General features: G+C 37.0%; 1 protein-coding gene across 1 annotated transcript; it reads left to right on the top strand.

Annotated features, from left to right (window-relative positions):
* Window positions 1-4,502: 4,502 nt before the first annotated feature.
* Window positions 4,503-6,125, top strand: LOC142110589 (serine/threonine-protein kinase SBK1-like). Its single transcript, XM_075193773.1, has 3 exons — window positions 4,503-4,674; window positions 5,017-5,219; window positions 5,577-6,125. The coding sequence occupies exons 1-3, from the start codon at window positions 4,503-4,505 to the stop codon at window positions 6,123-6,125; spliced, it is 924 nt and encodes a 307-aa protein (XP_075049874.1).
* Window positions 6,126-26,667: the final 20,542 nt, after the last annotated feature.

Raw genomic sequence — 26,667 nt, 5'->3', positions numbered from 1 at the left:
TATGACAAAAACCTATCATAGTCCAAATAATGTTTTTTAGTACCTACATTGCTGTGTGTCATGGTGACATAATACAGTTGTCATTTAAATAAAAGACAGGGACCTTGCACCAATTAATATCCTAATGAAAGACATACAGTAGGGCAATCTGGACATTAGTCTTGGCATTATGGCCACATTGTCCCATATGTGGTCAACTTTAATGACATCTACAGTACATAAAAACCAGTTTTCTGTCTTTTCTCCAATTAGCAGCAAACTCAGCATCTCTCAAGTGAAAGTTATTGATATAGTTGACTGTTTATTCTTCTATTCAATTTAAAAGTACACTGTGACCAGGCAGTTATATCACAACTGGTCCTGTAGAGTAAGATCTTGGCAAAGCAGTGCCCATTGTTCTGTTAATTCACATGTTAATAAGGAGATGCAACAGTTGGGTGTAACAGGATTTTCTATTCATCAACTCGGGTGTCCATATTTACTAAATACAAACCCCCAATTGTCTGGATACTCAGTCACCTGTACATATGAAAAGACTGAATGTAATAATACTAACTCCTGTATGAGACAGAGACTAGAAACTAGAGACCAGGACACAGGATGTTATGTTTAGAATGGAAAACAATTCACAAGAATCACATAAATAGAGTTTCCCCTGTCTGTCTGGCTCATGAAAGAGAACAGTTTAGTGGGTTTTCTGTAATAATTAAGGCAACAGAAACTATAATTAAACTGTCCTAAAAATAGATGTAAATGACCACCATGTTTTATTATAAAGGTGTTTACACCAAATTATGGTGTTATTCGCCCATCACATGGCATATCAGCCTTGGTAAAGGTACTACAGTGATCAGTATGGTTCTTCATGGGTGGGTCACAAAGTTTCCTCTTCTATGAACTGATTATACATATAACACTCTTCCAATCCTGCTTCTTATCTTTACTGAGTGTGGGAAGCCTGGAACACTTTATTTCCATACTTTATATGTAAACAAAAAGGGCCTGATTCAATAAGGAACACAATCTGAATGCAAATTGCTTTTAAAAACAAATGCACACAGTATGACACCAGTATGCTCTTATTCAACTACAAGTGGATCAGAAGAAATGTCTCCTGTATAATATGGGTATAAGTACTGTTAAAGTGTCATATTTAATAAAATCGATAATTTTGTATCTTTAATCGTCAATTCATTGAATTTTACTATGGTTCTATAATTGTCTTTAATAAGTAAGATAACAAAAAGTAAGATTCCTAATTTGAATAATATACCTTTCATTCAGACATTCTTTCTCTGCCTTAAGCTACTTTGAATATTATTTACAATCTCATATATTGCTTATGAAACCTAATCTAAATGTAAAAAATAGATTTGCACATATATTTAACATAAACACAGCTTTTTGTTGTATTAACAAGACCTGATTGATTAACATTCTGAGATAGGCTGGAATCTATGTTCAATATCTTAATAATAAGATAAGTATTAAGTAAAATCTTTAGAGTCAAGCAAAATAATATCTGTTGCCAATTCCTTATTATTTTAAGACTAATATAACTTTGCTAATTATAATATTTTTATTTAATGGTTTACCTATGATTTATTGACCAAAGATCCAGACATCAATATTGCCTGAGGGAACAAAACAATAGTGATATTCCATCCGCCCAGAGGGTCAGAACTTATTGCATATTCTAATTATCTTCTCTTTGGAAAATTGTATAAACTCTGTAATTACTTATCTCTATATGTTTATATGTGAGCTGATTCATCTGTTCAAATAGTATACAACTTCAGTCTGACTTACTATGGTTATAGGGTTCAGTAATAAAACTGTAAGCTAACATTAGTAACACTAGGTAACTCAATTTTAAACTAATGTTTTATTAATAAGGATTCTTAATTCTTGTAAAGCACTGGATGGTACAATCAATTTTCTTTACTTTAATAGTACACTCTGCCTATACAACACTTGCTGTATGCAGACAGACACAACACACTGCAGGGCCCGCACAGTGCATATGTGCAATATCATGTCCCAGCTGAATGAACAGAAAAATAAAAGTGTTCAAATATTGTCACCTGTTAAAAATATAAGTATTAAGAAAAATACTTTAAAAAGGGGGATTTCTGTCTTTTTTTGTATGTGAAATACATTTATCTTAATGCATACTATTTATAAATTGAATTTTTAAAGATGCTCTTAATTGTAAGCACATGTTGTAGTATGTATACACGTCCATCATCACTATCAATCAACACTTACACCTGTCCTGTAATACAAATACTTTAGAGATTCTCAGAACTTGAACCGGCAACTTCTGTGTAGACAGTCGTAAATGTCATTCACCTGCGATCATGCATTGCATGTAGGGACGTTCTTTGGTGTGTATATCGTTTTCACACATGCCCAGAGATAAAATACATCACAGAAATTAACTTAATGAATCAGACCCAAATGAATATCAGAAAATGTGTTGCGTAAGACTTACAGGTCATTTTGCTGAAAACATAAATTTGTGCAAGATACAAAATACTCATAGTCCATCAATGTCATAAGGAATGTAGGACTGTACAATTTGACATATTTTGTTTGTATTTTTCTAATAAAGTTTCCATTTAGATGTTACCTTTAATTGTCTAATATGTTTCTAATTTTTCTTTCAAAATTACATTTAGAACTTTTATTACAAATTTCCTTTGGTCATAGGGTAACTGCTAATTTTACTTGGCAATAGACTGCTGCATTTTCAGATTTAGGACTTAGCTAATATTACATTAATACTTTTAGGCAGAGGATGCAGCATTTATTTCCTCTTCTAAACCCAGAGACAGTCTATGCAGAACTTCCTACCTACATAAAGCTGATGGATAACTGCACAACGGTACAATATCTATAAGTGTTGTAATGTTTTTCTCTTTTTTTTCTTAGATTTTATTACATTATTCAGTGTGTATTATATATAATTTCTGTGTGTTCCACAGACTAGTAAGAGATATGAATCAGTAATAACATTAGTACTAGTACATATATTGGAAAACAACTAACCAGCTACCATATTGTGAAGGGATCCTGGATCAAACATCAACTGTGATCTCTGGTAACATCCAGTTGGTATCGTGGCTGTGTGATCACTGATGGTACAAGTATAAAACAGCTGATTAGACTGAATGCAGAATACCGGTTACATTATACATCAAACATCCAGGAAAATGGATGTTATATTTCTATCGCTCATAGACAACTCATTAGGACTATTTGGCTATTTCTTGGACCTACAATTTGACCACTATTTCAATATAAATATTTGAGCCTTCCAGTGCCCTTTATTTTTTGTCTTTAAAATTCAGTCTATTATAATAAATGTAGGCGGTTTGGAGTTACTTTCCATTTTTATGCCAGTTTGTGTCAATGAAAGACAACAATGATATACACATACAAAATACAGAATGTCAGAATTTTTGCTCAGACCTTATTACAGGTAAATAAGATTGAAAAGCTATTGTATGACTTTATTGTTTGGTTTGTTATTTAAATTGCATTAACCTGTACCTGTGTTTTAAATAAAAGATTGCCAAGTAAAATTACTCCAACATAATAAATGTGTAAAATGATTAAATTACAGTTCAATAAAAAATTAAAATATTTTACCACAACTTACATAGATATTTTGCTTATACATTTCATGTAAATATATAATTTTCAAACCCTGCTCTGGCCCCATTCACATGGAATTAACTGTTACACCCCTTTCATTGTCTGTTCCATATCCAATCATATGCAAATTGGTAAAACAGAGGTGTTGACTAATCAGAATCTCCCTCAATCAACAAACTTCATACTCTCCCCCTATATAAACCAGTCTCCCATCACCTGTCTCTTTAGTGGCTTTCTGGTCTTGCAGCAACTGGAATTTGCAGTTGTCTAACAGAGAATATCTAGAGAAACTCTTTCCACAGAACACTTCACTGACCGACATCTGCATAAGGTCAATCTGACAGACTGTTTCACTCTTCATTTTTAAGGTATTTGAGACCCTATGGCATACAATGGGCTAAGGTTAGGAAATATATTTCTCCAGGACAGAGAAGAAATGTTTATTGCATCTTATTCTGAGAATTCATAACTCACACTTTTGTCTTATTATATCTACTGAAAAATCCACAGAGTACTTTGAGTTGTTGTATTGTCTATCTATCGCCAGTAGTTTTATAAATAGTTAGAATCTGGAGAGGTTATTCTGATTTACAACTAAGGCAAAATACTCACCATGCAAAATTTAAACTACACTGAATTAAATATATTTTTTGTTGAATTTTACTTTCGTATATACAATAATAAAAATATATGAATCACAGTACTTTCATGAACACTTGTCTTGTATAGATTAAGCCCAGTCTTAATAAAATATAGGAAATTAATAAGCAAAAAAGTGAAAAAAAATAACTGTAAACTTATAAAATCTGCTGTATATTATAACACTGCATCTCTTTCTCAGAATGGCCAACATAAGGGAAGTGACCAAGAATACAGCAAAACATCTTCTTCATCTGATCTCAAAGATCTCAGAGAACTTGAGGATGATGGAGGTAACAGATCACTTTGATCTCATTCAAGAACTTGGAACAGGCTCCTATGGAAAAGTCTTCCTGGCCAAACAACGGCACTCAGGTAAATGTTAGGAACCAGACATAAAGGTATAATGTGATGGATCTATGGCTTTGTCTTCATCCTTATTAAGTATAGTATGTACACATGTAACAAAGCAGCATTAATATTTATAGATCACAATTTACAGAAACTTAATCCAACATATTTACATGTTCTACCTCATTAGTAACACGTAGTAAAGACATGCACATAGCTTAACATTTTCATATATTCTTCTGCCAATGATTGGCCTAGAAATCTGGCACCTGACTAAGTAAGTATTTATAAGAGAAGTATCACAAATTCTTCCTCTTTGGTACAAATAAAACATTGATGCTAATTGCCATTGTGTCTGTAAAACAGGTCAAAATGTGGCCATAAAAATGCTGACAAAGGAGAAGACCCCAATGGACAACTTCCTATTGGAATATAGCACCGCTTTCAGCCTCAGCCATCACCCACACATCATCACAACCCATGAGATCGCTTTTCACACCAGCAGTGATTTTGTTTTTGTCCATGAGATGGCAACAGCTGGGACTCTCCAGGCAATCATTAAACCCAAGGTGAGTTTAAAGTAGGAATCACAAAATCTGATTTCACCAACAGTGATCTGCAATCTGGGAAAAAAAGTACATGGATTTCTTTATTGTGCACATACATGGTCTAGTATATATATAATTGCATGTTTACATATTTCTCCATGCCTCAATGGGGTCAGGTATATGTGTTATTCCTAACTAAAAAATTAGAGAATTACAATGTATTTCTCAATGAATTTAACAATCATTTCCAATGCTTCCAAATTTGCCTTAATAGTGTTACTTTTATTATTAATAAAACACTCATCTACAACGTACTATGGATGTCCTCTGTTCTACAGCCATAAATAATATCAATGATCCTTCTTGTAATTTGTACAGGTTGGTTTACAGGAGGAGATGGTGAAGCGCTGTGTTGTCCAGATTGCTAGTGCTCTGGACTTTATGCACAGCAGAGGAATGGTTCATCGGGATATCAAGCTGAACAATATTCTGCTGATGGACACCGAATGCTACTTGATAAAGCTGGCAGATTTTGGCCATACACGACTCCAGGGCACATATACATCATCAAAATCCCGTTTTCTACCATACACTGCACCAGAGCTATGTAGCTTAAGACGCGGGGAGCAGTTGTTACTTCACCCCAGTCTTGATGTGTGGGCTTTTGGTGTTATGGTGTACATTGCCCTCACTGGATTCTTACCTTGGCATGGAGCAGTAGCTAACGATCAAATGTACAAGGACTTTGCCTGTTGGCAGGTGAAGAAGGATGTTTCACAAGCACCAGAAAAGTGGAAGACGCTCTCCTTTGAATCAAGAAAGTTTTTCATGGAGTTACTGGCTCTAAATGCATCCAAAAGGTGTTCAGTGATGGATATTATGTTATTTATTCAACTTCCCTGGAAAGCAGAGATTCCATCAGAATAAGCAGAAGGAATCATGGATATTACAGGGGATATGATGACCATATGATGTCTATGTTGCAGTCACATCAAGGAACAATGAGAAAAGTGATAGGAAACCAAGGGTAAGGCTAATAGACTTCTATAGCCCAACCATTGGACATTGATTCCAGTGGTGGGTCTAAGCTCAGGACTTTTGGGCACCACTAGCTCCCAATTTATCTAGCGGTTTATTGTGGTTTAATACTGTACATCTGTTTTAAAGTCTTATCATGAATGTTGCTATATATTTTGAATATATTGTATGCCAATTTTGTGATATATTTCTAAGGTTAACCTATGTTAATATAAACACAGTTATGTAGTTAGCGATATGTATTTATTACTTAGCTAGTATAGGTCACATGTTGTAGTTTAAAAGATAAAATGTGCGGTTTGCAATCTGCAAGGAGATATGATCTAGGCACATTGACTTTCTTGGAGTAAGGCACCATTGTATTAGCATTGTCAGCTGTAAATTATGTTGGTATTCATGAATGTTATTTAAAAATACTATGTTAATCATGTAACTGTACAACACATGTTACATTGTGTGTATTGAAGTGATGTCATGTATTTGCTAGTGGTGAGGTAAGCATAAAAGGAAGAAGTTAATATTAGGTAGAATGTAAGCTCTAGAGAGCTGGAGTGAAGAACATCTAATACAAGTGGGGGAGACACTGGTCAGCACAGTTTGAGGGACTCATGTTAGGGATACTAAGAAGGAATCTAAGCTGGAGTGCTTTGTGTGAGCTGACATCACAAGTCAGGACACACAGGGCTGTTATCAGCAGCAAATCACAAAAGGACATTACCAAGGACCTTGCCATCACATACCCAGAGACACTGAACTGCACTCTGCAGGACACAGTTGCTCTCCTGACTATCGTGTATACTACATTTGGAAAAATACTGTTTTGTTGTGCTGTGTTAAAGTACACCTACCGTATTAATAAATGGTGTTGAACCTTCACCTGGTATCAGTCTGAGTGATCTAGTGACCCCGTATCCTCACAATAACCTCCATCACTATTGGAGCTGAGGTAAAAATTACATAAGTCTGTTTTATGTTATATGTGGACACAGACTTGTGGAGGTAGCTGTGCATGTAGCTCTCTGCTATTGGGATGTTTCTCTCAGCCATACTTGCACATTCTACTTTCCCCACATCATCCAACTCTGAAATCCTTTATAATTTTGCTACTTGGCTCACATATTTCATATTCTTTGAACTACTCTCAAATTAGGCAATTTAAATTTCCCAATTGACAACACACTCTCTCTGCTGACACATAACTTGTTTTATGGGCTTCCTTCTTTAGTCTCTCTCATTGGACTTGATCACCCACCCACTATGATGGATACCCCACAGCCTTCTCTTTTCCCATTTCACTCAATATCTAGTTTTTTAACTCAATAAAAACATCTTTTCCTTAGCCTCACTTTACCTCATGCTCTCCCCTACTGCACCCAAATCCACAAGCATTCACATTCGACACCTAAGTGCTCTAAATTCAATCCACTTCTCATATGATCCTAAATTACTCCTCCATCTTATAACTTCCTTGTCTCACCAAGATCTGGCTGTCTCCTTCTAAAACAACACATTAATTTCATTACTTAGGCTTACTCTGCCACCACAAGTATTTAGCAGCTTTATAGGGTATAACTAGATGTTATAAACTTGTCACTGAACACACCAACTGGTGTCACTTGGACAAGCCAGCTACACAACATATTCATATGCCAATTGTGCACCAATGCGGTGACCCCAGTTGTAAGAGGGTATCACTACCACCATCAATGGCACCTGGAACTTCTCAAAGCAGCAATCACATGGAAAAATGTGGAGGTTTTTTTAACATAATTCACTATGTCAGGCTATAAGATGCTTGACATGTAATTAATAATTTCTCTAACCATCAATTGATAATGTTCAGTAGTTATTGTGGTGAACGCGAACTGAAGATCTGTGTTCTTAAAGTAGGTGATTTACAATTGATGGATCTTGATTTGAAATGTATTTATATAGTGTCATAAAAAATGTGAGATTCATTTTTTCTGAGATAGAAAGTGGCTTTGACAGCAACAAGTAAATAAAATATCAACTTATTATATCTGAAAAGTTTGTCAATAATGGTTCACATTTAATTTCAAGTCACTGAATTTCCCTGTTTTCCCCCATAAGACAAGCAGGTTAACTCATACCATAGCTTGCTGGCTACATTAATTCAGACTTATATATAAATACCCCCTGCTGTGCCAAGGAGTGATAGATAATAATCAATTATTAATATAATTAATAAATATAATGTAAAAATCATGCATTACTAGTTTAAACAATGAACCAACCTTACAGCAATTCACTAACTACAGTCTATATTGTCTAACACGTAGCTTGAAACTAAGTTTCAAAACATGTCTGACCACTTGTGTTGTTGATCAGATGGCCGATTCTGATGTGTTGGTGGAGGTGTTCTGAAGTGTGGTCAATTATGTATTAAATATATTTTCAATATTTAAACCGATATGATTGTTTTGACACAGGGTTTACAAGAGGGAGATTGTCCAAGGGCATTCCATGAATTATTGTAACAAAATTCACATAGTAGCAATGTAGCCCTACTTCCTGTCTGGTACAAAGAGGGTAACATCCAGTATTGTCTAAACTGCATATATCTGCCAGACTCAATCTACTCCATACTTGTGTCTTTGTTTACCATACAGAAATAGCAATGAAATTCATAAATGGCTATATTTATCAGCATTGCATTATGACTTATTAATAAACATCCAGTTCTATGTATATGCATTTAAATTAATCACAAAGTTCAGAGGGGAAATAGAGATCACAATACTGATCCCACAATGAGCAACTGGAACTGAAGACAGCTGAAATGCAATCGGAGATTTCATCGAGTGGCCATCTTGCATGAGATCCTTGCATAGGAAATACTCAGTCCTCCATTGTAAGATATTATGAGTGAATCATTGTAAGCAGATTTCAGTCTGCCTGAATGAATATAATCAAATTATTAAGTGCAGTTTTCACATCATCTTTCTAGGTGTATTAATGTCCATTGTCTTGTTCATTCAAATGTTACTAAGGAGAAACAACAGTTGGGTGGGGTGTAACAGGATTTACTATTCACTAACACGGGTGTCCATATTTACTGAATACAATCCCTCCATTGTCTGGATAATTGGTCACTGTACATGTGAAAAGTCTGAATGTAATCACACTATCTCCTGGGTGAGACTGGGGCTCACAAAAAGAGAGGCAAATAAACACCATGATTTATTGTAAAGGTTTATTAGAACTTATCTCCTGTTTGTAACCTAAAAGCATTGTACAATTTTTCTGATACACAATGTTTATTTTCTCTCAAATCTCAGTTTACAAAATACTTCTTTAAAATAAGTAAAAAGAATCAACAACTAACAATAATACTATTCTTAACTGGTCCCAGTTATATAAAGGGTACCATTATGAACAACACAAGGTTATTCTGTATTTTATGAAGAACAGGTATTACTCAAATCCTACTAACACCCATGGAGCAGATCTTAGTGTTTCTCCTGCAGTCTCCTGATTTTTATTACCGGTTTAATAGAATTGATATCTAGACAGAAATATAGAAACTATAACATGTGGGGACATCAAATCTTCATAAAACCATTATTCTTCATATGACATGCCAGTTTTAATGAACCTACTACAGCGCTCAAAATGTTTTCAAAAAGATGACATGTGGAATAGTTTGTAGCCAGAAGAAGATCTGTGTAATCTTGAAGCACTTGATATTTCTTAATGTGTTGCAAAAGTTTCAGGGGATAGCTGAACTTCTCTCTCTGATTATTGAGTTCCTCTCCTTCCAGAGACTCAGAGTAACTGTGTTATTGCTTAATAGATTGAAGGTTACCTCCATTATTTTGTGAAGTATTTTCAGCAGATACCAACACAATTGAAGTTCTACCAGACACACTCAAAACTGAATTATACATTTCTCCAAGGTAAGTTTCCTAAATCCAGTGTAGAAGAATTTCCCATCGGCAGTACTATTATATACATAGATAACATCTTAGTGCCAGTTAGTTGAGGTGCTAGGATTTGTTGATATATTCTTTGGGTTTACTTTAACATTTTGTAACACACATGAAGGATGGAATGGCTGATTTTTCTCATACATTCCTCTAACAATCTGTAGGAATTCTGTTGGTATGCAAATCTAGGAGAACAATGCTCAGTTGTTTACACAACATCTGCACATTATCAAGCAGCCAATCAGGAGGCTCAAACATCTACCTGCCCCAACCCTACTCCCTCACATAAACCAGAGATCTTCCCACTCTGATTAGTGACTTTCTCTATTGCCAGAGACTCAGAGTGACTGTTTCATTGCAGAATAGATTGAAATTTGTCTACATTATTTTGTGATAACTTTTCAGCCGATCCCAACATAACTGAAATTCATCCAGACACACTCAAGACTGAATTGTTTGTTTGTAAATGGTAAGTTTTTTTCTAGTGTTGAAGCACATTATATTTCTGTCTGTTGACATCCTATATCTTGATCATATTATGACATTTAGAATCTGTATATTTAAAATATTGATTTAATATTAAGACTAATCATAGAATTGGCGGTATCAGAGCTGTATTTTGTAATATCATGACCATCATGATTTATCTTCTACAAATACTTAGAATTAGTCAAACTGCCTTTGACTTCTATATAATACATGACATCCAGCAATTCAGCTATTTCTATATTGGAAGTGTAAATGTGATATGAAAATTAAACCATTTTGCAGCTTGTCACTAGACTGCTGTCTCTGGGACCATGTAGTGTAGTGTCCATGTGTTGTTGTATGTTAACACAATCTAAATATAAACCATTCTACTTGTCATGTAAACTGTGTTTTAAGGGTGTAGGACACTAGTTCATTTTCTGTACAGATACTTATTAAAGAAAAAAAGTTTCTCTAAATTTAATTGTAACATAACAGAGATCAATGTTAATAGAATATTATGTCTGACTTTCTCCAGGATACAATGGCCTCCAGTGTACGTGATGTGGAGCTTACCCTGGAAGCACTGGTCTCCTTTGCTTCCCTGTTCCTGCAGCAGATAGATGTACAGGACAACTACCACATCATGAAGGAGCTTGGAGGAGGTGGTTTTGGTTCAGTGTTCATGGTACAGGACAGGAAAACAGGTCAGTGTTGTCAATTATCCCCCGTTTCATTATCTATATCTATGGGACCATGTTGCAGTAAGGTGTACAAGAGGGAGATTTCCACAGCACATTCCTTTACTCAATGTGGCACAATTCACATAGTAACAATTCTCATCCTTACCAAATAACAAAATATGGTATAAATCTGAGCCAAACACAGGTGGTTGTATTAAATTGCTTTTCATACAACCTCAACATGTATAATATTAGTTTCATAGCCAAATTATCATGGAGTCCTCAAATCTTTTACTTCCTCTAATATGTATTCACAACTAACCATTATCTTTTCATCAGAGAATGGCAGTAAAGAAGATGGACCAGAAAAGAACAACCGAGAGAAATTTTCTCATGGAGTTCAGTATGTCCTTCCTTCTCTCACCCCATCCCAATATTTTTGGGAGTTATGGTATCGCGTTCAAGACCAGTGATCACTTTGCCTTTGTCCAGGAGCTGTCACCAGTGGGTGATTTGTTCTCTCTCATTCTACCCAATGTAAGTATAAGTACAAACATTGTGCTTTAAAAACATTCTATTGTATCATGTTTAAAAGATGCTGAATCCATTGATTTCCTTCTTTCAGACTGGACTTCCAGAACACCCAGTGAAGAGATGTGCAGTGCAGATATCCAGTGCACTGGAATTTATAGAAAGTAAAGGACTGGTGCATATGGACATTAAACCAGAGAACATTTTGGTGTTTGATCAGCACTGTCATTGCATTAAAATTTCTGACTTTGGTCTTTCACTTTTCAAGGGAACAGCAATTCAAACCAAGTCTGGGACTGGATCTTACATGGCCCCTGAGATGTGCCAGCTTACTGACAAGGATCGTTTGGTTGTAGACTCCACTCTTGATGTGTGGGCATTTGGTGTTGTTCTTTACTGCTTGCTAACAGGAGAGTTTCCCTGGCAGTTGGCAATGCCTAAAGACAAAGAGTACAGTAGATTTGTTGAATGGCAAAATCACAGCCAGCTTGACGACGCTCCCTCACCATGGAACAGGCTGCCTGTTGGAGTGTTGAGGATGTTTAGTCATCTTTTAGCCATAGTAGTCAGCGAAGCAAATCTACTGAAATCTTGATGTTCATGGGTGAGAGTTGGAAAGCAGAAAGAAGCCAGATTGATACTACAGACAATTTTCCTGTACAATCAGAGCTCTCATGTTTCATCAAGAATCTGTCTTACATCCCAACGGACACTTCAAACAGCAGTGAGTCAATTCAGTCCGTCATTAGCGCCATGTCACGTCATTTGAACACTGATAGTTTTGGCTTGGAGTGTCAGGAGACACCAGATGACTGGCAGAATAATGCACCAAATCCACTGATACTTCTGGATGATGAGATATCTCTACATGTCGGGGCAGAGGTGGAAATTGGGTGAACACTCAGCAGTAACTGTGTCTCATGGCTTTGTGAAGACCTCAAATATGCTCTTCTCTTATTATGCAGGTAAGTTAATTGTTTAGAAATTAATGTCACTTCCAGAGCACTGATATCTGGAGATATAATGTAAATAGAGAATCTTCAACTTGTTCATACCTTGATTTACCAGTCCTTTTAATTGTCCACTCTGTATCTAAAAGGAAGTAAATACTAGTCTGCAATTGATATATCTAACTTATCCTACAAAAGCACTTTTTCCCCTGGAGTAATTACATGTATTGCTCTATAGTATTATGCAGTGTTCATGGAAATTGATTTTCTAAAATCAGTTATAGTGTAAAATGCTTATTGATTTCCCAAAATACCTCATCTGTTTCACAGTACATTGTCACACTTTTAATGTACACTATTATATTAACATTCTTCTATATTCCTGCAGTAACGATTTTGGGAACTTACAAAGCAGATGAACAAGGCCCCATCTGGTGCACATTGGTGTAACTTGTATAATTATCCTCAGTTACCCCTCCCATGCACTGGGTGGTGCTCTTGAAAATGATCAGCTGATGCTATTTCCCAGAACTCCCGCTTACAACCAGTAGAAGATCATCAGGATGAAGGTTTAGCATTATAAGAACGATATTATTCTATTTTTAATGAGAAATATAATTGTACGAGTGCATTATACAAATTGAATCTCATTGTTTTTACACTTTTACATCTAAATTATCCTGATATATATTTTGTGTGTGTGTTTATGTATCAGTTCTTGTTTAATACATTTCCTTTAATTATTTCTAGGTTTAATAACGTTTCAGAAAACCATGAACTCTCCCATTTATTTTGCCTATTTTTTGTTTTTACCGTTCATTATTAATTCTTGTACTGTGAGAGTTATTATTGTTGTTTGAAAAACATCAAAAACAGTTAAAATGCCAGATTCAAAAAATTGCAGTTAAAAAAGTAACTGGGATTTAGAACCTGAGAGGTAAATGAGCACCATGTTTTATGATAAATATTATATTTATTATCCTTGAATGAATGACACCTGCCTTATGTAATGAGTGAATGTATAATCCATTACAGGAATCTTTAAAGGGGGAACAATAAAGGAAAATCAATAGGGGATTATAAACTTCCCCCCCGCATATATTTGGAGGGATTTCTCAGAAATTAAAACACTATATAGACGTATAAAGGGAATCTCTATTTAGAAAAATACATCATAAATAATATCTGACTAAGGTGCTATCCACATTGGTTATAGGTGGTATTTATCTATGAATTATCACCTATTAGTTTGGTCTCTTTAGTATAGATATAGATGTTATAAACTATAGAATTGAGCAGCAGCACAGCTAGGTAGTTTTCATCTATCTTTTAAAAGCTATCAAGATTTATGGCAACTATACTTCACACTCAGTTTTTAATATTTTAATATTTTGCTATTAGTCCTTTGAAGGATTTATTTTCCTTGGTCATAAATTTTAATGACAACTAATAAAATTATACATTTTTCAATGCTCATGGCCATTTGAGTGCTTCATCTTTTGGACACACTTTTTCCTCTTCCTTGGTAGTAATATTAATTCCAAATAGTGTGTGAGTGCACCCTCCATTAAGTATTATGGGTTCATTATCCCTTTATTGGAAGACTTAAAAGGAGTACTATGGCACACTTGGTGCGATGCAACCCAACCATTTAAACTACTTTCTCTGTGTTCTTTACACGGCCTATGCATCAAGTTACCTAAAATTGTTTAGATCTTGAAAAGATTTATATATCGAATATATTGAAGTCCATTATAAATTCTGATAATGGCTACTTTTAGCATCACTGGGGAATTATCTAAAAGAAAGGAAAGGTGGCGTTTGGATGCTGATACTGACTTTTTGTCAGATATGACAATAACTGGCAACCCTGAGGGAACATGAACTCATAATCTTCTAGAACTTAAAAATATAATGTTCAGGCAAACTAAGACATTTTGGAATATTTTTTTTTTACTAACCATATCAAACAAGGAATGATCCCCAGGGGACTTAGACCTAAAATGTATCCAGCCTTTAAACTTGCAAATGATGAATTGAGAAAAGAGTGGGAGTCCACATTAACAAAATGCCCTACCGAATTTATCAACATATTGATAAAACATGATAATCTATTGCTGGAGGGATACACCCAAGAAATAACAATACTAGGTGAAAAACTTAAAAAATTGAAGGATTAGATTCTTTTCAGAAATCCTATGAAAAATTTCAAAATGAACTGGATAATTTTGAAAAGATGATGGTAGAGAAAAAACGGAATAAGTTTACCCGCAATAAAAATGATTATCTAACCAATAGAGTATTTAAATGGGAAATAAAGAAATCTAGGAAGCCTGTACCCACTTACAACACCTCTGAAATTGATTCCTCAGAAGGGGAATTGTCTGACCATTCTAAGAACAACCCCAACATTACCAGAGATTTTTTTAGGGATGGGTACCAGAAACAGGGATGGTGGAGGACCAGGAACCATAGGCAGACATGCAGGGGGGGAGGAAATTCATGAGACAGGAAAAGAAAACACACGGAAGAACAGGGAAACCCACAATGTTTACAGAGGAATTACAGACAAACTCATTATTAGAGGATACTTTAAGAATCATAAATCTTTCTGATAGAGTTCTCACCAATACACAACAAACACTCCTCAGTAAGGGTTTATCTTTTTCCCCCACCAAACATTTTGACAGGTTTGAGTGGGAAAAGGACCTAATGTCATTCTCAAGAAAGCTATTATTGAAAAAATTCTTCTCCAATAAACAAAGGGAGGAGATATGTCCGCATAACCATGGTGACACTAACACTGGAGAGAATGTAAATATCTTCAATACAGAGGAAGAAATTCAGGCATTGATAGCACTTGAGGAACTACATGAATCCAATCAACTATTAGATATTAATGATGATAGCCCAAATAAGGACCAAATTAAAAGTAAACGAAAATCAACTTTTTTCCCTGACTTTTCCATCTGTCCCCAAGTTAAAATTTACAAGGGCTTGGTTTCAAAAGATCTGGATAAACTCCTTTCTATAACGAAATATCAAAAATCTCAAACTGACAATTTGAATAGGGATGAGACTCTAGCATTGAGAGAAATCACCTCCTGGGATATTGTTGTAAAGCCCTCTGACAAAGGGGGCAATATTGTCCGATGGCCACGCCATCTCTATCTAAAAGAAGTCTACCGCCAATTAAGCAATAAGTACTGCTACAAATGGATTCTTTTTTAACCCAACAGCCAATTATCTGTTGAGATATAACAACATAATTAATCAAGCATTACACACAGGGGTTATAACAAAAACTATTCATTAATCCCTAAGTGTTAAGAATCCAAAAATTCCAACATTATACATGCTACCAAAGGTTCACAAAAATGAGTTAAATCCTCCCGGTAGGCCTATGGTATCAGGCATAAATAGTCTGACTGAAAAAGCAAGTAGGTTTCTCCATACTCAAATGCAAAAACTCTTATATTAGAGATACCCTTGATATACTGACAAAATTGGATAACATCACAATTAATGCTACTACAAAATTAGCCACATATGACGTAGAATCATTGCATACTAATAACTCACATGAGGATGGCTTGACAGCGGTGAAATATTTCCTAAGAATGGGAAGAAATAATGCCCTTGATGACTTCATCATTGCATTGTTACATTTTGTACTAACTACCAACTATTTCGTTTTTGAAGAAAACATTTTCTTACAATTGAGGGGAACTGCTATGGGGACAGCTTGTGCCCCTACATACGCCAACCTATTTTTAGGTTGGTGGGAGAAAGAAATTGTATTTAACCATCTCAATGAAAAATACACCAGCCACATATTACTGTGGCTCAGGTATATTGATGATGTAATCATCCTATGGGATGGAGAAGATCCACTGTTTCATAAATTTACAATGATCTTGAATGATAATGTCATAAATTTGAAATTAAAAACAGAAACCAGTGAATCTGAAATACATTTCTTAGGCCTGACAATCTCCAAATCTGATGATGGCAAATTACACACAGATATGTACCGTAAAAAAAATCTGCCACCAATAGCTTACTTCATTCCTCAAGTTCTCATTATCCCCCAGTCGTAAGGGGTATTCCCAAAGCCGAACTTCTGAGATAAAAAAACTTATTTACTAAGATCAAGAGAATTGAAGGAGAGATTAAAAAGAAGGGGCTATAGAAATAATATCAATAAAGCAGAAAAAGCCGTCAACAAATTGAATAGAGAAACCCTAATACATTCTACAAATCAAAAACTCAGATTCAAAAAGAAGAATGGTGGGAACATTCTGCTCAGAGTGGCGGACAATTGTTCAATGTTTTCAAAGACATCAACATGTATTAATGCTAAATGCAGATTTGAAATAATTTCTGGAAAATGAGATTTCGTTTTCTTGGTGACGATCACGAAATCTAAATGATCAACTTGTACACAGCTTCCTGATCCCAGAAAAAAGGTCATCAAATATACCTGCTAGTTTCTTTAAATGCGGGACCTGCAAGGCCTGCCAGTATATGAAACAGGTAAAAACATACAAAGACAAATTTTAAAAAAATTGGAAAATTCAACAATTTTTAAACTGCAATTCTATGAACGTAATCTATTGTCTTTCTTGCCCATGTGGACTTAAATAAGTGGGCATGACAAATAGACCGCTTAAAAAGTGTATCCTGGAGCATGCAGGAAATATTAGAAGAGCCCCCACAGACATAGAAAACTTCAAACAAATAGCTACAGGCGCAAGGCATTTTCTGAAGCATCATCAGAACAATCCTAAAGATCTAACTGCGTTTGCAATGGAACAAATTAATTTGGGAATAAGGGGTGGAGATGTTCATAATGATCTTTTAAAAAGAGAAACAAAGAAAATATTCCTGATGGGCAGTATGACCCTATTTGGGCTCAATGACAACAATAATTATGCCGCTTTCCTATAAATTGGATGGACCATTCACTATTCTATTATTACCATTGACATACTTATCCCTTAGACACGAAGTTAAGAAGTATAGATTATTCATCACAATTATCTTATGCACTACTAATTAGTACAGTTTATTGTACGTGTTTCAATGTTACACATGAGTATATAATCACCCTATGGCTAATAGTACATTATGACAATTAGCCCTTAAACCCAACTGTTCCCCTATTTTGGTGTTATTTAATTTACCATTTAAAGCACTTTATTCCTATTTTGTTTCAATCCAATTTTGTTTTTCACACACCTCTTTTTTCACCTCACGTTTGCTATATTATTTATATAATATGCTCCTAATACACATTTATTTCAATTCACTTAATAATCCAATAAAGGGATCATCTATTTAAATATTTATATATTTTTTGATCAACTAAATGCAGTGAAAAAATTGCATATTATTTACTTATGATAACCTCAGATCTATTCAGAAATGATTATCATTATATACGCTATTATTATAACTTTATTCACTACAGATATATGTTCATATGTTTTACATCATAAAATGGTCATAGTCTAGGAAACCGCATATTTATTATAGCCATAGGCATACTTATTTATAACTATTTCTTCACCAATATATAATAAAAAATAAAAAATAAAAAATAAATATTTTCTTGATATACTTACCCCTTAGTTGTTCAACATATGATTGCACAGTTTATACACTAAGTCCACATGATATTATAAAGAGAGCCTTCATTTTTTCACTCACATTAGTATTGTATTAAAATTTATGAATCCAAACACTAATAGCCAGTACGATCTAAATTCATGAATACATGTATTTTTTATGGACAACATACAAATATCAGATATAAGCTCCTCCTTTCTAGACCAATATAATAGCTCTAATCAGACAGAATTTCCTTATAAATCTAAATAACTATTATGATCACCTTCTGAAAATATAAAAGCATTTATTATCATTCAGACTATTCGCTGATACAGTCACGTGATCCGGACGGTTGCCAACAACATCGCTAAGCGGCGTCACTATATGTGGGAGGACCTTCCCCTTTATAAGATCAATCAACGTATACTTCGGCTTGCCCTGACAAAGCCTCTTAGCGAAACGCGCGTCGGCGGACGCTTCGCTTGTTACTCCCTGTGATTTAAAAATATCTCAAGATTAGTTACTTAGAGACCACATTACTAGGCAGTTATGGAAAGATGCTCAGTAAACAAAGCTATTCTCAGAGTTCTATAAGAATAGGAGCTCTAACAAATTATATTAGAATTGGAGAATATTATCCTTGAATGAATGACACCTGCCTTATGTAATGAGTGAATGCATAATCCATTACAGGAATCTTTAAAGGGGGAACAATAAAGGAAAATCAATAGGGAATTATAAAGAGAATCTCTATTTACAAAAATACATCATAAATAATATCTGACTAAGGTGCTATCCACATTGGTTATAGGTGGTATTTATCTATGAATTATCACCTATTAGTTTGGTCTCTTTAGTATAGAAATAGATGTTATAAACTATAGAATTGAGCAGCAGCACAGCTAGGTAGTTTTCATCTACCTTTTAAAAGCTATCAAAATTTATGGCAACTATACTTCACACTCAGTTTTTAATATTTTAATATTTCGCTATTAGTCCTTTGAAGAATTTATTTTCCTTGGTCATAAATTTTAATGACAACTAATAAAATTATACATTTTTAAAGGCTCATGGCCATTTGAGTGCCTCATCTTTTGGACACACTTTTTCCCCTTCTTTGGTAGTAATATTAAGACTCAGAGCGACTGTTTTATTACAGAATAGATTGCAATTTACCTCTGTTATTTTGTGAAGACTTTCAGCAGTTTCCAACACAACTGAAATTATACCAGACATATTCAAGACTGAATTGAACATTTCTCCAAGGTAAGATACCTATAGTCATTGTAGAAATGATTACGTTTGTGATTTGAAAGTCTAAATTTTGATCATTTTATTAATCTTTAAATTTAAAACATTGATAGCAAGTCTAATCAGATAATTGGTGTTATCAAAGCTTTGTATTCTAAAATAATCAATAGTATTTACCTTCTACAAAACAAAAAATAAACAATTATACTTGTCATACATTGTATTTGTGTAGGACACTAGTTTCTTTTCTATATGGACACCGATTCCAAAAATAAAAATGTTTCTCTAAATATATTCTTTAAAATACGGTAGTAATTAAAGTAAATAAAATATTTTTCAAACACAATTTGAAAAACGTATTCTTATATATATTTTAATCTGAGTCGTGCAGGTTTACATAGTAACTATATGTTAATTTGGGTGGCTATGATTGGAGAGAAGCCCTTTAAGAACAGCCCATTGTAATGTCACCTACTGCCTTGATAAATATTTGTTGAAATTGAAATGCGTTGGCATAGGAGGTGACTGAGAAGAGACACGCAGATTGCCTGGACTGTTGGGAACTGATACTCTGAGTGTTCTGAGGCATGCGTCAGCGACCAACCGGCTACCCGATCCTTGGAGAGGGACATAAAAGGTTTCCCTACATGCCTAATATTATCTGACACATGGTAAGAGTCCAACTGTATCTGTAATACCAGCGGTTTTCTCTCGGATGAAGTTTTTATGTTGTTTTATGTGAAGTCTAAAGTTCTGCATAGATTAAAGTATTTTATTGAGATAATGCACCATTTGGAGCTTTTTTTTTTATTCTTTTCTTGTTATGTATTACCAAGAAATCATTTTGTGATAAAAGCTTGGAAATTATTGAAGATCTTCATACGAGCTTCCTTTCAAGTGGGTGAATCTGAGATCTCTCCCATGTGAGTGTTTAATCCAGCAGGGATTGATTGGTAGCACACGGAGGTGATAAGATTAAGTTAAATACCACACGGGTGTTTTTTGGTATTTGATTGTGGCGGATTGCATATTGAATATATGGTAATACGATCTTTCCATTTATTTTTATGCACAAACATCGGTTGAACATAAACGCTTGGAGCCATTGTATCATTACATTGATCAAGAACTTTGAAAATATATGGACAGTGAATGTTCCTCCTTTTCTTGGACAATGTGATTTTCGGACTTGTGTTCTATAGAGGTCTGAATTTATGAATATGTTATACATTTAAATCTTTTTTCCATGTTACAACTTATGTAGTAGAATATAAGCGCCATGTCTGTTTACTAAAATTATATGTTTTCACCTATGCATGTACTGAGATGGGTTGTACGTAAGTGAACAGTGGCTGCTCATTATTAGTCAGCGCAGAAATATCCATATTTTATCTTTGTACAATAATTGTACGAGTGCATTATACAAATTGAATCTCATTGTTTTTACACTTTTACATCTAAATAATCCTGATATATATTTTGTGTGTGTGTTTATGTATCAGTTCTTGTTTAATACATTTCCTTTAATTATTTCTAGGTTTAATAAAGATTTGAATTGTATGAAATTATTTGCCTGGTGCTTCATTTTTAAATGAGGTCAGAAACCTAGAATTTTATTTCAGAAAACCATGAACTCTCCCATTTATTTCCCCATTCTTTGTTTTTTCCGTTCATTATTAATTCTTGTACTGTGAGAGTTATTATTGCTGTTTGAAAAACATCCTAAACAGTTACATTGCCAGGTTCAAAAAATTGCAGTAAAAAAGTAACTGGGATTTATAACCTGAGAGGTAAATGAGCACCATGTTTTATGATAAAGGTATATTATAACTTATCTCCTCTTTACAACCCAAAAGCAGTGTACAATATTACTGATACACATTGTTTTATTTTCTCCCAAAAATAAAGTTGCTAAATGAAATGCAATATAGTTTTTTGTTAAGGTGATGTTATTTTAATATAAATATATGTAACATTTGAACTGAGACCACAACAGCTTTCTGTATAACCCAGGCCTATTATTTCTATTTATCTTGTAAGTGCAATCACATAAGGAGTTTGGGTAAAGACACCATATGATATCTATAATTAAGGCACATACATATTCTGTATCTGGTGAGTGGATTCACGTAAGAAGAAAGGATTGAAGTTCATCACACACTCACTATACAATGTCATTTATTGTTACTGTATTACACTATGTTGTGTTTTTATATGTTTTATGCCATGACATCACTTATTGGAGGAAGGATCTGAATGAAGTGACCCTTACACTCACCTCCAAATGTAAGTATTTTTTCAATTTTATTATCACCTATATATACTGTTAAGAAGATCAGATTAGTGTCCCCACCGTCATTGTCTTTGTTGGCTATTACTTTATTTAACTCACTTATCTCAATTCCTCTTGTCTACCTTCTGACTCCCCCTGTCCATTGTCATTGTTGGCTATTACTTTATTTAACTCACTTATCTCAATTCCTCTTGTCTACCTTCTGACTCCCCCTGTCCTCCTCTCCCGCCCCTCTGCTTCAGACGATTCTTCGGTCCCCCCTACCCCTGCCTCACCTCACCATGCCTCCCTGTTCACTTGCCATACCCATACTCTCACCTCGCCCAACTTCACGCTCCTGTCCCCGCGCTCCCCCGCTAACCTTGCCAACCTTATCCCCATCTCCCCTCTCCCCTCCCTCCCTTTCTCCTGTGCCCTCTGGAATGCTAGATCGCTCCGCAACAAACTCCCCTCTATCCATGACCTCTTCTTATCTAACTCTCTTAACCTTCTTGCCATTACCGAAACCTGGCTCACCAATTCCGACACTGCCTCCCCTGCCGCTCTCTCCTATGGCGGCCTCTCCTTCACCCACTCCGCCAGACCTGGAGACCGCCCAGGCGGAGGAGTGGGCATTCTCCTATCCTCCACCTCTACTTTCAGACTCATTCCTCCTGAACCCTCCATCTCCTTCTCCTCTTTTGAAGTCCACTCTATCCGTCTCTTCTACCCCATCCATCTCCGCATCTCTGTCATATACCGCCCCCCTGGGCCCTCCTCCCTTTTCCTTGACAACTTTGCTGCCTGGCTCCCACACCACCTCTCCTCTGACATCCCCTCCATTATCCTTGACGACTTCAATATCCCTATTGACAACCCCACCAACCCTGCTTCCGTCAAACTCCTTGCCCTTTCTTCCTCACTTGGCCTCTCCCAATGGACCTCCTCTTCTACCCACTGCCTTGGTCACTCCCTTGACCTTGTCTTCTCCCACCGTTGCAGTCTGTCCGACTTCTCTATCTCCCCCTTTCCACTCTCGGACCACCATCTCCTCTCATTCTCTCTCTCCTCTACTCCTGCACCCCTCCCCCCACCCAAATCTACCCGGTCCAGGCGCGATCTCGACACCCTTGATCCTGCTATTCTATCCTCTTCTCTCAAAACTCTCCTCTCTCCCCTTTCCACCCTGTCCTGCCCTAATCAGGCGGCCTCCCTCTATAACCAAACCCTCTCCTCCGCCCTTGATGCGGTTGCCCCTGCCCGGCCCATCCACCTTCGCTGCTCCAATCCCCAACCCTGGCACTCCAAACTTACCCGTTTCCTCCAAAAATGCTCTCGTACTGCCGAACGCCACTGGAGAAAATCTCGCTCCCTGGCTGATTTCCTCCACTTCAAGTTTATCCTCTCCTCCTACAGCTCTGCCCTCTCGCTCGCTAAGCAATCCTTCTTTAAATCCCTCATCTCCTCCCAGTCCTCCAACCCCCGCCGCCTCTTCGCTACCTTTAACACTCTCCTGTCTCCCAGATCCCCCCCTCCCTTCCTCCTTATCTGCCACTGACTTCACCTCCTTTTTCTCCTCTAAAATCGCGGCCATCAGACTTGAAATCTCCTCCTCCACCCACTCTTCCGCCACCCCCCCTCTCGCCCTTCCTCCCCCCCCCTCTCCCCCCAGCCACCAACTCCTTCTCTCCTTCTGCCCCACCTCGGGTGAGGAAGTCCACTCTCTCATTTCTTCTTCCCCCCTTCTACCTGCCCCCAGGACCCCATCCCTTCTCACCTTCTTCGCTCCCTTTCCACCTCCACCTGCTCCCACCTCGCTCACCTCTTTAATCTGTCCCTCTCCACCGGCATCTTCCCCTCCGCCTTTAAACATGCTCTCGTCTCACCCATTCTCAAGAAACCCAATCTTGACCCCACCTCACTCTCTAATTACCGCCCTATTTCCCTTCTCCCATTTGCCTCCAAAATACTCAAGAGACTTGTCTGCAACCGTCTCTCCACCTACCTCTCTGAACACTCCCTCCTTGACCCTCTCCAATCAGGCTTCCGCCCCCTCCATTCCACTGAAACTGCCCTGGCTCAAGTTACGAACGATCTCCTCTCGGCTAAAGCCATGGGCCACTACTCCCTCCTGATTCTCCTCGACCTCTCAGCGGCCTTTGACACCATTGAACACCCCCTCCTGCTTCACACCCTTCAGTCCATTGGCCTCTCCGGTACCGTCCTCTCCTGGTTCACCTCTTACCTTGCCGACCGTTCCTTCTCTGTTTCCACCTCTGATTCTCTCTCCCCTTCTTCCTCCCTTCCAGTCGGGGTCCCTCAGGGCTCTGTCCTTGGACCTTTACTATTCTCACTATACACCTCTTCTCTGGGTGCACTCATCAGCTCCTTTGGCCTCAAGTACCACCTTTATGCTGACGACACTCAACTCTACCTTTCCTCTCCTGATCTCTCTCCCTCCCTTCTTTCCAGGGTATCCGCATGCCTCTCTGCCATCTCCTCCTGGATGTCCTCTAGATTTCTTAAACTCAATCTTGCTAAAACTGAACTCATTGTCTTTCCTCCCTCTCGTACCTCCTTCCCCTCTGACCTCTCCATCACTGTTGACAACTCATCTATCTCCCCTGTTCCCCAACTCCGCTGCCTAGGTGTCATCCTCGACTCCTCTCTCTCCTTTGCCCCTCACATTCACTCTCTCGCCAAATCCTGCCGTTTCCAGCTTCGCAACATTGCCCGCATTTGGCCCTTCCTCTCCCAGGATGCCACCAAATCTCTCGTCTACTCTCTGATTATCTCCCACTTGGACTACTGCAACCTTCTCCTTATCGGCCTCCCCCTCTCTCATCTCGCTCCCCTTAGATCTGTACTAAACGCCGCTGCTAGGCTTATTTTCCTCTCTCGCCGTTCCACCTCTGTATCCCCACTCTACCAAGCCCTTCACTGGCTTCCCTTCCCCTACAGAATCCTTTTCAAGCTCCTCACTCTGACTTACAAGGCCCTTGCCAACTCCACTGCTCCCTACATCTCTAACCTTATCTCTATTCACACTCCCTCCCACTCACTGCGATCGTCCAACGATCGTCGCCTCTCTTCCCCTCTGATTACCTCCTCTCATGCACGTATCCAAGACTTCTCCCGCGCCGCTCCCCTCCATTGGAACAAGCTCCCCCGCTCCATCAGAACTTCCCCTAATCTGTCCTCTTTCAAACGAACATTAAAAACCCACCTTTTCCTTAAAGCCTTCCAGTCTCATGCCTAAACTCCCACCGGTCGGCTACCTCTCTTTCTCATCCCTTCTCCCCCTTCCTCCCGTCTCTCCGTCTCATCCATGTGTCTGTCTGTCTTCCCCTCCCTTTAGATTGTTCGCTCCTTTGAGCAGGGCTCTCCTACCTTCTGTTTCCATCACTTTTAACTGCGCTCTCCAGCTACTCAGCTCACCTCCTCTCAGTCCCTCTGCCCTCTGTCTCCTCTCGCTTCTCTCCGCTCCCCTCAGTGACTCTCAACCTGTCATGCGTGCCCACCCTCTTGGGCCATAGTTACCTGCCTGTACTCACTTTTCCCCTCCCTCCCTCTCTTTCATGCTGTGCCTGAGACCCCAGAGTTATAGTGCTTACTGTTACTTGTACTGTGCTGTTTCACCTTGTACTGTGCCATTGTTTGTCCTTGTACGGCGCTACGGATACTTTGTGGCGCCCTATAAATAAAAATTAATAATAATAATAATAATTCGTTTTTGTACCTACTTACCTATGTGATTACAGCCAGAGCGCTGAAACTATCTTATATTTATTCTATTCATTGCACTAACCCTGTAGTAGTTTAATACCATCAATTAGAAATGAATGTATCCAGTTTGCTAATTGAACATAGATGTATCTTTGTGATGAGTTGCTGTTTTGTGTAAACTTGATACATTTAATATCTCTGTTAGCCGGAATCTTCAAACTGTGAGTGTTGGAAAAGGTTCAGGGTGTTCATTAATGTCTTACAATTTCCGATCTAGAGAAACATTATGCATGTGGAAAACACATGAGTGACAGTTAGTTGGGGTGTCAAGGTGCGGTTAAGATATTCTCTTAGGTTTATATTAACCCTTTGTAACACACATGAATGATATGGCATGAGTTCTTTTTCTCACACATTCCTATAACAATCTGTAGGAATTCTTTTGAAATGCAAATCCAGGAGAACAATGCCCAGTTGTTTACACAACATATGCACATTATCAATCAGCAGCACCAATATTTACCTGCTCCATCCCACCTTCCTCACATAAACCAGACATCTTCCCATTCTGATTAGGGACTTTCTTTACTGCTTAAGACTCAGAATAGATTGCAATATTCCTGTTATTTTGTGAAGACTTTCAGCAGTTTCCAACACAACTGAAATTATACCAGACATATTCAAGACTGAATTGAACATTTCTCCAAGGTAAGATACCTATAGTCATTGTAGAAATTATTACATGTTTGTGATTTGAAATTCTAAATCTTGATCATTTTATTAATCTTTAAATTTAAAACATTGATAGCAAGTCTAATCAGATAATTGGTGATATTGTGAGAGATATACATTTTATGAACTTCTTAAAGTAATGCATTTTGTATAATTACTGCTGAAAGGAGAATAGTCTGCAGCTTGCAGAATATTCTCTATGAACTTTGCCTTACATTCTTTTCTCTTCGCCAACATGTCTCTTCTCAAGAATGTGCA

This window comes from Mixophyes fleayi, chromosome 1 (genome assembly GCF_038048845.1).
Source record: "Mixophyes fleayi isolate aMixFle1 chromosome 1, aMixFle1.hap1, whole genome shotgun sequence".
NCBI classification, from domain to species: Eukaryota; Metazoa; Chordata; class Amphibia; order Anura; family Limnodynastidae; genus Mixophyes; species Mixophyes fleayi.
Note: the sequence above shows the minus strand (reverse complement) of the source record. Positions and strands in the feature narration are given on the sequence as shown.

Bases quoted from the DNA above. Each gene is read 5' to 3' on its own strand.
- LOC142110589 (XM_075193773.1), top strand. From the start codon at position 4,503: ATGGCCAACATAAGGGAAGTGACCAAGAATACAGCAAAACATCTTCTT. The intron at 4,675-5,016 runs GTAAATGTTAGG...TCTGTAAAACAG, and splicing joins GGCCAAACAACGGCACTCAG to GTCAAAATGTGGCCATAAAA. The intron at 5,220-5,576 runs GTGAGTTTAAAG...TAATTTGTACAG, and splicing joins AGGCAATCATTAAACCCAAG to GTTGGTTTACAGGAGGAGAT.